The sequence below is a fragment of the Mauremys mutica genome, chromosome 2 (genome assembly GCF_020497125.1).
Source record: "Mauremys mutica isolate MM-2020 ecotype Southern chromosome 2, ASM2049712v1, whole genome shotgun sequence".
Lineage (NCBI taxonomy): Eukaryota > Metazoa > Chordata > Testudines > Geoemydidae > Mauremys > Mauremys mutica.
In genome coordinates this window covers 245,898,351-245,914,873 of record NC_059073.1, presented here as the reverse complement: position 1 = coordinate 245,914,873, position 16,523 = coordinate 245,898,351, and the positions used below count along the sequence as shown (strand labels likewise).

Below are 16,523 nucleotides of genomic sequence, written 5' to 3'. Positions count from 1 at the left end.
CACTCGACTGGTGGTCGACGCCCTCTCTGGTGTGTGCAGGGATGCTGTTCCATCCGCCTCAGACCTCAGTGTCCCTGACAACGGACGCGTCATCTCTCGGCTGGGGTGCTCACCTCGGTCAGCTTCGCACCCAAGGCCTTTGGTCAGCTCAAGAGCTGGCCTTGCACATCAATGTCCAAGAGCTGAGAGCAGTTCGCCTTGCGTGCTAGGTGTTTCAGCAGCACCTACAAGGCCGTTGTGTCTCAGTGTTCACAGACAACACAACGGCCATATTTTACATAAACAAGCAGGGAGGAGCACGGTCCTCCCCTCTTTGTCAGGAAGCCATCCACCTCTGGGACTTCTGCATAGCCCAATCGATAGACCTGATAGCGTCCTTTCTCCCAGGGGTTCGAAACACCCTGGCAGATCACCTCAGCAGATCCTTCCTGTCTCACGAGTGGTCGATTCGTCCGGACGTTATCCATTCTGTTTTTCGGAGGTGGGGCTTTCCCCACATAGATCTCTTCGCTTCTCGCGAGAACAGGAAATGCCAGACGTTCTGCTCATTCCAAGGCCTCTCCCCGGGCTCGATCTCGGACGCATTTCTGATGCCATGGACGAGCCAACTGCTGTACGACTTTCCACCGTTCCTGCTGGTTCACAGGGTCCTGCTAAAACTCCCCAGGGACAGAGCGCACCTGATCATGATCGCTCCAGCGTGGCCCAGGCAGCACTGGTACACCATGTTGCTAGACCTGTCGATAGCCAACACGATTCCCCTGCCTCTTCACCCAGACCTTATAACGCAGGATCACGGCAGACTTCACCACCCAGACCTGCAATCCCTGCACCTCACAGCATGGCTGCTGTGTGGCTAAACCGATCCGAGTTACGTTGCTCTGCCTCGGTACAAGTACTCCTGGGTAGTAGGAAACCTTCCACTCGGTTAACATATCTGGCCAAGTGGAAGCGTTTCTCCTGCTGGCGCGAAACACATAGTGTTACTCCCACCGAGGTCTCGATCCCTACCATCTTGGACTACCTCTGGTCTCTCAAACAGCAGGGCCTGGCGGTATCTTCATTGAGGGTGCACTTGGCAGCCATCTCTACCTTCCACCCAGGGGAGAGTGGCCGCTCTGTATTCTCGCACCCTATGGTTTCTAGGTTCCTCAAGGGCTTGGAGCGCTTATACCCCCAAGTTCGCCGCCCCACCCCAACCTGGGACCTTAACCTGGTTCTAATCAGACTTATGACTGCCCCATTCGAGCCACTGGCAATGTGCTCGCTGCTATACCTGTCCTGGAAGACAGTTTTCCTTGAAGCCATTACATCGGCCAGACGAGTCTCCGAGCTTCGGGCTCTCACAGTGGACCCACCATATATTGTGTTTCACAAGGACAAGGTGCAGTTGCGACCACATCCAGCCTTCCTTCCTAAGGTGGTATCGGCCTTTCATATCAACCAGGATATCTTCCTTCCGGTCTTCTTTCCGAAGCCACACTCATCGCGACGGGAGCAACAATTGCACTCCCTAGACATCCATAGGGCGCTCGCATTTTATATCGAGCGGACAAAGCCCTTTTGTAAAACACCCCAACTCTTTGTCGCAGTGGCAGACCGAATGAAGGGCCTACCTGTCTCCTCCCAGAGGATTTCATCTTGGGTGTCGTCTATGGCTATGACTTGGCCCATATTCCATCAAGCCACCTCACTGCACATTCCACCAGGGCTCAGGCTTCTGCTGCTGCCTTCCTGGCTCATGTACCCATATGTCGCGCAGCAACCTGGTCCTCGGTCCACACCTTTTCCTCACACTATGCACTGGTCCAACAGTCCAGAGATGATGCAGCCTTTGGCTCAGCAGTTTTGCATTCTGCAACATCTCACTCCGACCCCACCTCCTAGGTAAGGCTTGGGAATCACCTAATTGGAATCGATATAAGCAAGCACTCAAAGAAGAAAAGACGGTTACTCACCTTTGTAACTGTTGTTCTTTGAGATGTGTTGCTCATATCCATTCCAAATCCGCCCTCCTTCCCCTCTGTCGGAGTAGCCGGCAAGAAGGAACTGAGGGGCGGATGGGTTGGCAGGGGTATATATTCGGCACTCTAGCGGCGCCACTCCAGGGGGCGACCCAGCCGACCCACCGAGTGTTGCTAGGGTAAAAATCTTCCGACGAACGTGCACGCGATGCGCGCACACCTAATTGGAATGGATATGAGCAACACATCTCGAAGAACAACAGTTACAAAGGTGAGTAACCGTATTTTCTTGTGTGACTGAGTGAGGCAGGGACCTAACACCACACAAAATAGGAGGAAGTGGTAGCAGCATTATAACTTTTAGCCCAGTACTTAGAACACACACCTGAGTGTGTGCAACCCAGCTTCAATTCCCCCCCACTGCCCTGGGGGGAGGATTTGAACAGGGTCACCCAGTGCTCAGGCCTGCGTGCTAACCCCTGAGTTGCTAAATTGGTCAGAGAATGATTGAAAATACCTGCCTTATAGTGATAGACTCAAGCAGCTCAATCTGTTTAGCTTAACAAAGTGAAGGTTAAGGGGTGACTTGATCACAGTCTGTAAGTTCCTACATGAGAAACCAATATTTAACAACAGCTCTTCAATCTGGCTGGGAACTGAAACTAGACAAATGCTGTGTAGAAATAAGTCGTAAGAGTGAGCATAATTAACCATTCGAACTTGCCAATGAGCGTGGTAAATGGTTAATCAAGACTGGATGTTTTTCTGAAAGATATGTGCTCGGAATTGTTTTGGGAAATTTACTGGCTTGCATCATACAGGAGGTTAAGTGTGATACAGAGGCCCACTGGTGCCAACCAATAGAGGGTTCACTGTTCTTTACAAGCAACTACTGTCTCAGCCCTGACAACTCACTTCACCTACTACAAAACTTTCATGGTATTTAGCTATAAAGGGTAGCATGGCAGGTCACCGCTGAAAGCTGTAAATTTATCAATCCTCATCATTGTGAGGTGTGTATGAGAGCTAGGTAATGTAACTATATAGAAAATTATGCCCTCTGGGGTTTGTGTCTCAGAGACGGCCCACTCAAGCAGGAGCGAGTTGTTACTCCTGCCTAGCCTTTCATGTAATGTATTGCTCGATTGTCCACCTTTGCACCAACTCAGAACAGTCAATGGAAAGCCAGCAAAGACAAACTCTTACATATTGAAACTGCTTGAACGTGAAAAGGAATGATATGACAGAGAGGGGCATGCCCTATCTGTGAATAAAGAAAAAATCTGATTCAGTATGTTACAGGGTAGAGCAAGACACTCTGTATCCATTCACTGTGGGTGTACCGTGAGGAGAGGGGGCTTTGTGAAATAGTGGGTCCCAACTCCCTTAGGCTAGAAAACACTGCAAAAAGTAGATTTTTACCCCCAAATCCACTCTTACTAGCAAGCATTTTATTATTTTTTTGGTACATACCCATTTGTTGCCATCACTCACACTTGTTTTTATTTTAATCTTTGTTCTTTCTTAAACACGTTTCCTTTTGTTTCATTATAATTGAACTCACGGGCTGTGTGGGATACAGGAGCAGTGAGCTAAGGTAAAAGTGGTAGGTGGGGATTTTGGGAATGGAAAAGATGAGATTTCTGTGGGTATCCAGTGATGAGGGGTTAGATATCACATGGGAACACTCTGAAGGGATTTGGGGGCTGGGTGCATCTATTGTCAACCTGCAGGACAAAGGCAGGGCTGGAGTAGCCCAGAGGCTGACAGGTTGGTGGCATTAGGGAGCTAACACAAGCAAAACTTCCTCATGCTGGAGGCAGGTGGCAATAAGGTGACTCTCAGTATTGGGTGCTCCAAGAAGCAGCGTCAGCCTAGATAATCACAGTGGTCCCGTCTGGGCCTTGACATGGGACAGTCAAGTACAGGGCTTCCTCAGTCTCTAAGCTGGTTCATTTTAGATAAGAGTCACTGAAGCAGGACTGCACCCTCCACCTCCTCGCTCTTTGCTGTGACCACAAGGCTATGGAGTCATTCTCATTCTGTCTCTGCCCCAATGGCTCCATTTATCCAGAGCTCAACAGCTTCAACAAGACAGACTGAGGAAGCCCCACATCAGACTATCCTGTAGCCCAGAGGTCATAGCACTCACCTGAGAGGTGTGGGAAGCCCCTGTTCAAATCTCCTCAACCAGAGGAAGGAACTGAACGTGGGTCTTGAGTGCACAGGGCTAGGGTTATAAAGTGGGCAGAACCTCTTCCTCCTGCCAGGTTTTCAGTGGAAGCCACTCTGGTAAGTGGTCTCTGAGCACATCTACTGGGTTAGGCCCCACACATGACTTTGGCAGACAAATGCCTGTCATTCCCCAATTCATGGATTGCTCTAGGGCTTAGGTAGGAGACAGATGGCTGGATGCTTAGAGTGAGGCTGTAGTGCACATGCTCAGAAGCAGAAACTTAAGTGCCTAGGGAACTTTTATTGTAAAAACATAGATGCTAACAGGGTTAGCCGGCAGCAGAGTGGGAGTTTGGTGAACGGCAGTAAAGCCTGAAAACAGGACTGGTCTAGAGGTCAGGTGCCCAAGCACCTTTATGGATCTGAGCCCTTGTGTAAAATCTACTTCAGGGGTGTATTATTGCCTAGGCAAACAAGGCCTTGGCAGGGGCGGCTCTAGACATTTTGCCGCCCCAAGCACAGCGGCATGCTGCAGGGGGCGCTCTGCCAGTCGCTGGTCCCGCGGCTCGCCTGCGGGAGGTCCACCAAAGCCGCGGGACCAGCGGACCCTCCGCAAGCAGCCTGCCTGCCACCCTCCCAGCAACCGGCAGAGCGCGCCTCCCCCCGCGGCTTGCCGCCCAAAGCATGTGCTGGAGCCGCCCCTGGGCCTAGGCCTAGGGTGGCAAATTTGCTCATGCCCCCTCCCCAACTCCACCCCTTCCCCAAATCCCCAGCCCGCCTCGCTTCCCTTCTCCCACCTCCCTCAGGCTTGCCGCGCGAAAGCGCTGGGAGGGAGGGAGAAGCGAGTAGCGGTGCACTCGGAGGAGGCGGAGCAGAGGTGAGCTGGGGCCCGCAGGTGCAGGGAGTAACTTGGGGGGGGGGCGGGAACCGCTCCCCGCCCCAGCTCATCTCTGCTCCACCGCTGCCATTCCCCCGAGCGCCACAACTCTTCTTCTCCCCCTCCCAGGCTTGCCGCGCAAAAGCACTGGGAGGGAGGGAGAAGCGAGTAGCGGTGCGCTTGGGGGATAGCAGAGGTGACCTGCGACCGGCGGGCACAGGGAGTAACTCTTTGGGGATGGGGGGGCAGGGAGCCGCTCCCTGCCACAACTCCCCTTCTCCCCCCTCCCTCCCAGGCTTGCCGCGGGGGAGCGGAGGTGAGCTGATGCGGGGGGCGGCAATTTTTTGAGGGCCTAGGGGTGGAAAATTTGTTAATCCACCACTGATCTACTTAGATAATGATTTGTGTGTGTGTGAAGGTTCTGGCACCTGCACACAGTCTTACTGCACCACTTTGGGCATGTTGCTTACTCACAAAAGGGTAGCCTGGGGTCTGAGTAGGCCCAATGGTGCCATCGATACGTACACCTCTCTGTACAGACAATGTGCCATACAGCAGAGAACGGAATCATATGAGCAGCATTACGCTAGTTCTGATGTAAGTTTTGATCATTTAAATTAATAAAAATTACGTGTCAATTTTTCTTCATGAGCTATTCAATTCCCAAGATGCACATTTCAAATCCCCTGAAGCAGCTGTTCTTAGACTTGTACAAACCTAGGCTCACTGAAATCAATTTCGTCAACTTTTAATAAACTTTCTGATACAGACAGTTAATTACCATTGTTTTCATTTTGCCACAGGGTCTGCACAGCATTTATTTTTAAAAAATGTACTAAAGTCAGAATATGCAACCAGAGCGAACCACAGTAAATCACAATGAACACTAGGCTGCATAAGACAATCAATCTGTAATTTTAACAGAATGATTAACTAGCCTATTGTCCCACTTACAGCTGAGCCGGTACATGCAGGGCACAGTGAAATCCTGTGACAATGGCACTCTGGCTTTGAATGACACTGAAACCTGACAAATGCTGTAGGCCTCACAGTTATTACAGAAGTACAGTTTGTAACACAATGTGAGGTTTTATCTACATGACTCCTATTTTCAGGGTGTTATTACTCCAGCTCAAGTATTAGACTTGAATAAATGCTCATGATAAAGTCCACATGTAGAACTGATTATCAACTGCTTTTCTTTTTGAAAATGAATTTTAAATCCCTCTTGCTATTTTTTAATTTAAAAGTATAAAAAAAAATTGGACAGGGCACAGCCTGAGAATTCAAAGCTAACTTTACTTTTCAAAATGACGTTTTACAATGGCTTAATCCATAATGTGAACAAACGAGTTCCACCATTTTAGAAAAATATGGGGAAAGCTACAGTTCTGGTTTGTGTAGTTAAAAATGGGTGGATAGGAGGAGGATTCAGAGCAATGCAGATGCTTTGCTGCACTTGTGCAGTACCCAAAAATGACCAGAGAGTCATTTACAGTTCAGAGGTCTATGATCTGTGACCTAATAGCTGCTTTAAAGCCATTATGGTCTCAATGGCTTTGTTCACACTGGGTATTTTTCAGTAAAATTTTCCACCTTTGCATTCATTAGAGCAGCTTCTGGGAACTTTAATGGAGATTTGCTGCCACCATTTTAATAGCCAAGGAGTCAAGCTATGCTCAGAGCAGGTTGACATGATATGTTGGACTAGTGGCCCACTGAAGACAGTGAGAATCTTTACTGATTTCAGTGAGCACTGGGACTGGGATCTTAAATGCCAGCAGACCATCTCCATTAGTGTTCCCAACATTCCTGCCACCGGTGGAGTTATGGGGGTGATCACAAATGGGGGATGAAAAAAATGTAGTGCAAAGCCCAGATTACAAATCCAGATGAGCCATAATTACAAAGGACCAACTTATATTGTGCTGTACAAACCTACCAAAATGACAGATTCTGCCCCACCATGCGTACAGTCTAGAAGTCAAGACCACAGTTGGAGGAGCTGAATAAACAAGGCAAGGTTGGAGCAGTGAGGTTGGGGGAACAAAAAGAATAGGATACGTGTGTTTAAAATATTTTGGAATTCTGTAGCTAAGTAGCTACAACTGTTGGATGACTATAATTTTGAAAGTGTTTCCATGCTTACTATGTATGGATTTTATAGAGGGCTCGTTTGTTTTTTAAAGGAAACTGAGCTACCAAAAATTACACTTCAGGACATTTTAGCCATGCCTTCAATTCACAACACAGATGCTCAGAAGCAAGCTGAAAATGCGGCTTTGCATCCTGTTGTGCTTCACTTTTGCAGCTTTTAAGGACAAACTTCCTCCCAGCCCCACACTGTGACGTTGCACTCCATATGCTTGGAATGTGAATATCATGTAACTGGAATATGCTTCATGCAAAAGGTCTCTTGTAAGGTATCATTACAAAACTTATAATCTACTGAGTGTGTTCATCCTCTTTATATGAATGTATCATTCTTGTATCTAAAACTAGAAATATGAAGTTAACTCTGAGGTCCTATTGTAATTATGCAAAGTGGGGGCCATTAATGGTGGCTCCAATTGACCAGGACAATTGGCTGTAAATGGCTGTTTCCTTGCAAGCCTTCCTGTGAGTCAGGCTGGAAAGAAAAGAGGCTTGGAGTCTCACAGGACATGTGACCATGTCACCTGGTACTGGAACCCATCCTAAACCTGGTGCTTTTCCATTTACAAGGTGGAGTGGAAGATTCCTGCCTTGTGCCAAAGCTATAAAAGGGGGTGGAACAGAACAAAGGGGGCTGCAGTCATGAGAAAACCCCTAGTTACCACCTGAGCTAGAACTAACAAGGACTGTATCAGGGGAAAGGATTGGTCCCAGACTAAGAAGGAGTCTAGTCTGTGAAAGAAGCTTATTGGAACATCTCTGACAGTGAGATTTACCTGTATTCAGTTTCTTAGGATTAGACTCACGTGTTTTGTTTTATTTTACTTGGTAACTTACTTTTGTTCTATTACTTGAAACCACTTAAATCCTAGTTTTTATACTTAATAAAATCACTTTGGTTTATTGATTAACCCAGAGTAAGTGATTAATACCTGGGGGAGCAAACAGCTGTGCATCTCTACCAGTGTTATAGAGGGTGAACAATTTATGAGTTTACCCTATATAAGCATTATACAGAGTAAAACGGATTGATTTGGGATTTGGATCCCTTTGGGAGCTGGGTGTCTGGGTGCTGGAGATAGGTGACTTGCTGAGCAGTTTTTGGTTAAAGTCTGCAGCTTCGGGGGTGTGCTCCAGACCTGGGTCTGTGTTGCAGCAGACTAGCATGTTTGGCTCAATAAGGCAGGATTCTGGAGTCCCAAGCTGGCAATGGAAAACGGGCTCAGAGGTAATTCCAGCTCGTCAGGTGACAGTCCCAAGGGGGGGTCTCTGTGACTGAACCCATCACACCCACCATAACTGAGACCAATAGTATGAGACAAGGATTAAGTGTTAGGTTGCCATGCAGTGATGGGGCACTCAGTCCAAGAAGTAGTGAAAGATTTATGAAAGAGTTCCCTGAAGGAACAGAGCTGTTTCTCTCTTCGATTTTGTCTATATTTCTTATGGGTCTGGTTGTGGTGACATAAAGCCACTGAGATCTCCCAGTCAACTCTCCTACTATTCCAACTCTACAGAACATGGCAGTCTCTCCTTCGGGCACTGGGAAGCTGCCACTTCCCAGGGAAGCTTGGATGTGGTGTTCTGATTTAGTTTTCAAGCAATTAGTTCAAGGCTCCCGATTCACGGACTCAGTTGGCTAGCTGATCATGAGGCAGGCAAGAAGACTTGGATTAATTAATTGTGGATGCAATTAATTGCTGGTGCAAAATTGCATCTACAGGAAAGGAACTGGATAGAAGTCCCTTTAAAAAAAAAAAAGAGCCCAAATGTATAATTGACTGAAAAACAAACATTGCACAGTGTGTTTTGCAAACTCACCCAAGTTACAAAGCTAAAGTGAAAGCTGACACTCCTTTAACATCCTCTGTTTTAAAAGGAAGGGGGAGAAGCAGAAGAGACAACAAGTTGCAGAAGAATCTGAGTACAGGGTTCTCTTGCCAACCTACTGCATTGCTATTCTTGAGTGGCCTGAGGCAATGAGATGAATTATTAGCTATTGTTTGAAATTTTCATCATCAGATGAATGGCGCATACTGCATTCAACAATGACACTAGCATTCCAGCTGAAAAAAAAGAGGTCCTTCGTAGGTCTTTTTTTCTTTGTTGTCAAAACCATTTTATTAAAGGCGAGTTAGTGTCACAACAGGCTCAAGAAACACATGCTTATCAAATCAGTTTGATGAAAACTACTCAACAGAAAACTTGAATGCTTTCAAGGCATGTGTAAGCAACAGTGGCACCCAACTTCTGCTTTGCATGTACAAATCCTGTTGGCACAATGAAAAACTCAGGAAGGATGCACTGTGGGCAATATTTTTGGTCTTGTGTAGTGCAGTTTGTCTAATAATTTAAATCAAAGAGACCATGAATACAGCAGCTTGACAGACCCAAATATAATCCTTCAAGAATTTAGCCCCAGCATGGATTTTTCACTATGGATACTAACAAAACAGATTGAATTTACATCTCAACATAGCAGTGGCAAATACAATCATTATTTGACTCATGCAGCCTCTCCCATTACATGATCTTTTAATCTGCACAAGAAACATTATAAAAAAATAGGTTTATAATTTATATTTCACTCTAGCATTAGCTCCGCACACCTCAGGCAATGACAGTGTTTCAGCAGGTATCCTAATATGGCTAGAATTCTGCCCTAAATTTTAACCTCATTTGGTAAGTCTACATAGAAAATAAATGCAAACTCTTTATACAAAACAAGATCAAATAATTGTACCTATAGAAAAGGGGGTTAAATCCCTTTAGTTTTATTATAATGGCACATACTTTATAGTTTCACAACAGCATACTCATTTTGTTGTAGTCTTCTAAACCCAAAGATAGTGTTAATGAACGGAGCAGTGTGAGTTACCATAGGCCGCAGACTCATGCATTGAGCAATTCATGTTCTTTATCTGTTTTCCCAACAGCATCAGGATTGGATAACGGGTCAAGGTCAGCAAAAAGATTGAACCAAGCAGTCAGGTCTTTAGGATTCTTTGCAGCTTCTGGAAGAGTGAAATATACCACGTCAGAATTCTTGCTTGTCTTAAACATAGCTGATTTAATGCAGAAAATCAAACAAAATGGATGTCATGAGTATTGTTAAACTGATGAAGAAAATACATCTCCTTCTAGCTATAGTGTAATGAATTACATTTTAACATATTACTTGCAGCAACATTAAATATCCACGCATTTCTACAGAAATGCATGTAGCACATCAGCCTATACAGTTATTTATATGCTCCCCAATTTTAAATATCTGAGCACTTCCTAATTATTTGAAGATACAAATTTCTCCCCTCCCTACACTCCCCATCTCCCTGTTTCCAGCCTGTAGGAGACATTGCTTGATAACTTGACAGGTGTTTTGATTATGTTTGTGAATGTGAAGGAAGGAGAGCAAAGAGAGGGAAATGAGTTTTGCATGTAGCTTTAGCCACGGGACTAACCACTTCCAATCTTCTCCTGTGAAAGCTCTGCCTCCCGCAAACATGCCTCCCAGCTTGGTCAACAGTTTCATTACTCTGATGGAATGTAGTGGTTATAGCTGTAGAGGGAGAGTAGATACTTCACGTAGCCAGGGCCAATCCCCTGTAGGGCTTTGAATACCAAGACAGGAGACCCTGAACTGTACTCTTTATTCACCAAAAGGAACAGAGTGATGTGTTCACAGCAACCTGCTATGTTAACAGGCTGTTGCATTTTGTAACTGCTGGAGCTATTCAGGGTTAGCAGCTTCACACCTCGATAGAATGAATTCCAATAAACAAGCCTGGAGATTTTGAATGAATTTTTCCCCATAGCCTTATCTCTGTCTGATAGGCTGGGACTAAGTCTCAGGCAGGGGCTAGTTGGCTGGGTAATCAAAAAGCACTGAAATGAAGGACCCTCTTAGGAGGAAAAGTTGCCCTTAATGATCTGAGTTCAGTTTGAGAAGAGAGACCTCAGTCATTTCAGGGCATTTCCATTCACCCCTGAAGCAGCTGGTAGGTGGGACAGGAGTACATGGTCTCAGGTGCCAGAGAGATGAAACAAAATGATCATGGGATGTACTTCCTTTTCCTATGAACAGGAGGAAGATATCCATCAGAGCAACAAGTACTGTCCGAGTACTATGCCCTAGCCTGAACGATCCAAAACATAGGCAGCTGCCACAGGGGCGGCTCTAGGCATTTTGCCGCCCCAAGCACGGCAGGCAGGCTGCCTTCGGTGGCTTGCCTGCGGAGGGTCCGCTGATCCCGCGGCTTCGGTGGGACCTGCCCTCGCGACGACGCCCCAAGCACGCGCTTGGCATGCTGGTGCCTAGAGCCACCCCTGAGCTGGCACCGGAGTGCTAGCATCTCAAATAGCTTAGTTAGAAAAGGGAGGCAAGTTACTGGGCAGTTGGTTGAAAGGTCTCTTAACACCACGTAATGGTCTCTTCAGTACTAGCTGCACATATTAGGGCTCGTTAGTCAAAGGAGTTGTGGGCAGTCTCTGTTAGCAGGTGTCCCAGATGTCTTCTGTTTTCTCTTACCATCCAGGAAGGGCAGAAAATGTTTTCATTGCCCTCCTTCCCTCCCCTGTGCCAAGCCAAAAAACAGCCAATCAGCACAGCAAAAACGGCCAACTGGCCAGAGTGCAGTAAAACAGCCAAGTGACACAGTGGGACAGCGCACCCTGGAAGAAGGTGCCCAGGGCACCAGTCTGGTCGACCACCCCTAATAGGGGTCCAAGTCACAGGCGGTGTCTCTGACTGCTGTCAGTGAATTCATGACTACTGTGTGTGTGAATGGGCTGAATTCCTGGGAGGAGGAGAGATTTGCATTTCTAGTCTTGTAGTCAGCATGTTGTTTTTGGTGACCTGTGGAGCCATCCCAGATACAGATGATATTTTATGTGAAATAAAATACTTCCTCTCAGTGGGAGGTACTGTGTTCTGGGGTTGATCAGAAGCAATCTGGGTTCACAAAGTGATTTATGGACGAGAAAAGTTCTGCTGGGTCTGACTTCACTATCTGTATGTCTGAGAAGCACAATCTCTTTGCCACCTTCACAATTATTGGAATAGGTTTTAGACTAACCCAATGAAGTTTACTGTAACTGCCCTTTTCTGATGCAATTATCACAACTGCGACTTCCCCACCCACTTTATGACCACATCTAAAACGGATGCCAAAACCCACTCAGCCCTACGCACCTAACCATGCAAAGAAACTTCACACACTCCAGCAAGGAAACAAAAATACACAATATGGTTTAGGTCACCGGTCTTTCCTGCATAAGAGATCTTTGAGGAATTTGTGCACACACACAAGAAGCTAGAGACATATAATGAACACTTTACATTTACTTTGCCCAATTTTTCAGCAAACCCCAACCAAAGCCAATGGGAGTTTTGTCCTGGTAAAAGATGCAGGATTGCACTCTTTGCAATATAATTCACTTGTTACTACAGGCACCTTAAAGCAAACAGAATACTGTAACATGAGGTACGTCACTGAAATAACGTCTTGATCAGCATGTTCAGTCAGGACTCTGTTCTACCATATCAGAGGCCTATACTTCAGCCATAATGTCCTCCCTGAACTCCAGAACAAATGAGGCTCTGTTCAGACTGAGTGCATGTGGATGCAACTCTCTGGCTCTCGGATTTTAGAGCAGAAACCTTTGTGTTTCATCTGCAATTTCATTGGAATTTAAATGATCGCTCATTACATTTCACCAGGTTTAGTGCCGGCAAATACAAATACATATATATTCCAACTCCGACTATCTAAAGTAAAGTATTTAATTAGTGTGCACATACAATTCCTGAAGGTAAATGTATTATGCAAATAATCGTAGAGCAACGGAAAACACTAATAATGAACATATCACCTTTCGCAGGCATCTTGTTGGTATTCACATTCAGGCTGTTTGATTTCTGTGCTGGCTGTGGTATAGATGGATGGCTAACACTGTTAGCTGCCCAGCCTAAAATTCAATAACATAGTTGCATTAGTGTCAATCAACAGTAATTACTTAATGAACTCGTATCATCCTGGGTATTTTACAGCAGAAAACTCATATCAGTTGATGGAGTCGTACAACACCTCACCCCTTTACCAGTTATGGTTACTGCTGCTCATATTCTCCCTCATTTCCATAGAGATAAGACGTTAACTTCTGCAGAGGAGCAATGTCCTTGAGAAGAGTGTTTCTGCTGACCAGGTGCACGTTCCGAAAGGCTAAGGCAATCGTGTGCTTTCCATCTGCACAGCCGAACTTCCAGTCTGCCTAAAAGAGCACTCGTCCTGCCTCCCTCCCGCCCTCCTAACAAGACCACCTTCCAAGCACATTTCAAAAAATACTCAGAATGAGTTGCTGTTCACAGAAGCTCCAGTGCAGACAATCCAGTCAGGCAGGAGTGTGGGTGGGAGGATTTTTAACATTTGAATTGTGGTAAATGTGACTACGATTTAACTAAAATCTGACCCATGCTGCACTTTTTCCTTCTGCTGCTGCTCTTGTGTAGTTCCAGGGACCATCATTTCATTTACTGGCCAAAGCTAAGTATTTAAAGGGACACTTAACTTGAAGCTATTTTTAAATGATTAATTTTGAAAAATTCCAGGTCCTTATAAAGCACCTTTAAATAGCATACCCAGAACTTTATTCTTTAGGTTCCCTTTAAAAAATGATGTTATATGGGTGTTTTTTCTTCTTCCTTGGTTTTAAAATTCTTTTCAGCAAGGGAGAAATTAACTACACAAAGTAAACAGCAAAACTGACTACACACAAAGTGCTGCTATAACATATACACAAAGGCACCACAGTCGACAGTGGGAATAGAACCCACCAACTGTAGCACCAAAACTCCAAGTCTTTACCCTTGAGTTAACACTCCCACCCCTTTTTCCTGTGAGAGAGCTGTGGATTATGCAATCGCTGGGCTCAGCCAGTAGAGGAAGACAGGATCACAAGCACCAGGCTTCCATATTACACTGTTAAACGTGCAGTGTAAACACACAGGAAAATAGGACTTTTTCCCTTAAATTATTTAATTTACAGTTATCTAAGGTGCTTATTGTAGCTATAATGGGTGCACGTTATTTCAGTCCTTTCATTTTTATGATGGTTATAGGGTATATGCTACCACAAGTCTAACCATATGTGGTGCTACGTCTGTGTATATATGTAGCCAGATCCTCTTCCCAATAATCCAATCATAATGTTGTCTTTTCTGCATGTGACTTACTTATCCAACCACCAATTTTAGTACTCAATGGCCCCTAATTCTAGGATATATAAGGTGCCATATATATATCAATTGTTAGCATTCAGAATATCCTCATTGGTTCTCATCTCCCTTCTTTCTACAAGCCCACACCTTCCTTCTCTTCTCTGTCTCCCATAGTTTCGCTCCACTTTCCTCTTCCTCCATCCCTCTACTTACTTTCTTATCTTTTGCCATGCCTGTCAGATACTGGGCCCTGGTGCCACTGGGACCTGTTCCAAAGGCCATTTAAGATAAAGTCTATACCCTAGAGTCTTGCTCGCTTCAGTAGACTACCGCCATTACTGTGGCGATCTGTCCTCTTTCTATTTGATTGGTAGGTAACGTGGTTCCCCTCTGTTTATAATTAATGCCACGGCCATTTTATTAAAATAGACAGCAGGAGTGTTTTATAGGCCTGGTCTACACTATGATGGTAAATGGATCTAACTTATGTGAATAATGTAACTGAAGTCGATGTAGTTAGATCCACTTATCGAGATGGCTATGCTGTGCTGTGTCGACGGGAGAGCGTCTCCCGTCGACTTCCCTTATGCTTCTCGGGGAGATGGAGTACACAAATCGATGAGAGAGTGCTCTCCCATCAATTTAGCATGTCTTCACCAGACCTGCTAAATCAACACTTGCTGCATCGATTGTAGTGTAGTCAATCTAATGTAAGTGTAGACATGCCCACAGAATCACATAAAATTAGAGGTGGCAGAGGTCTTTTATGTCCTTTCCCTGCCAATGAACAGCAGGTTGTCACCAACTCTAGTAAGAAGGGAAAAGAGATGGAAACCTAGGGCAGAGATGCATTGTCTATATTCGTACAGGCAAACTGGACAATTGTGCCACAAGCCCCTCACCAGCGGCCTCTTTAAAATGTGACCTTGCACTGTTAAAAATTTAAACATACATACCACAAAGTTAGAATTATCAATAATAAAGGAAGCCTATCAGCCAATCTGCTTGGGAAAGGCTTACACTAGATTGTACCAAAGCCCTTGTAAGTTCATGTGCCACATCCATCTCGTCAACTTTTTCTTTTATATCTCGTCACAGTTTCACTAATGGACAACTGGTGCAGCGCTAAAGGTATCTGGTTTTGATGGTGGGTTTTTCAGGTTTGTGTGTGTATTCTAGACTACATATGTCTGATAATTCTAGTAGAAGTTTTTTCTGACACACAATATGTATCATAACTCTACAACAGGGATCGGCAACCTTTGGCATGCAGCCCATCAGGGAAATCTGCTGGCATGCCGGACCAGTTTGTTTACCTGCAGTGTCTGCAGGTTCAGCCAATTGCAGCTCCCACTGGCTGCGGTTCGCCTTTCCCGGCCAATAGGAGCTGCGGGAAGTGGCAGCCAGCACATCCCTCGGCCCACGCCACTTCCCACAGCCCCCATTGGCCTGGCACAGCGACCTGCGGCCAGCGGGAGCTGTGATCAGCCGAACCTGCGAATGCTGAAGGTAAACAAACCGTCCCAGCCCACCACTTGCATCCGAAGAAGTGGGTATTCACCCACGAAAGCTCATGCTGCAAAACGTCTGTTAGTCTATAAGGTGCCACAGGATTCTTTGCTGCTTCTACAGAACCAGACTAACACGGCTACCCCTCTGATACTGTGCGATGAAGCGTTTTTTTAAATTGCTTCCACAATTTGTAATATAGTATTGTTTTAAATCCCACACATGTGCACAATGCTCCGTCTAATGAATGGCCAATAGAAAGGTAGGAATTTGCTGCCCCTCTAGTTGAGCATGATATACCCAGCATGACACAATGTCAGATACAAGCCAGGGAGCAGTGGCATTGCCTACATCAGCGGTTCTCAAACATCACTGCAGCATGACCCCCCTCCGACAACAAAAAATTACTACATGACCCCAGGAGGGGGGACTGAAGGCCAAGCACACGCCAGCCCTGCCACCAGGGGCCGGTTGGGGTCCATAGCTGAAACCCAAGGTTTTCTGCCCTGGGCAGGAGGCATGTAACCTTAGCCCTGGGGCTATGACCCTCGGCAGTGGGGCTCAGGCTTCGGCTTCAGCCCCAGGTGGTGGGGTTCGGGCTTTGGCTTTAGCCCTGGGGCCCCAGCAA

The 16,523-nt window shown here is 45.9% G+C and overlaps 1 protein-coding gene across 5 annotated transcripts in view; it reads right to left on the bottom strand.

Annotated features, from left to right (window-relative positions):
* ICA1 (islet cell autoantigen 1) overlaps positions 1-16,523 on the bottom strand; it is a 129,516-nt gene that overhangs the window by 21,865 nt on the left and 91,128 nt on the right. For 3 of the 5 annotated variants that reach the window (XM_045005212.1, XM_045005215.1, XM_045005213.1), the window contains exons 14-15: positions 13,042-13,137; positions 9,279-10,184 (exon numbers count right to left, since the gene is read on the bottom strand). In XM_045005212.1, coding sequence (XP_044861147.1) covers positions 10,063-10,184; positions 13,042-13,137 — 218 coding nt within the window. In that variant the 3' untranslated portion in view covers positions 9,279-10,062. Of the gene's footprint in view, positions 1-9,278; positions 10,185-13,041; positions 13,138-16,523 lie in introns of those variants that run through there. The other 2 variants (XM_045005214.1, XR_006576901.1) reach the window with 1 other exon arrangement.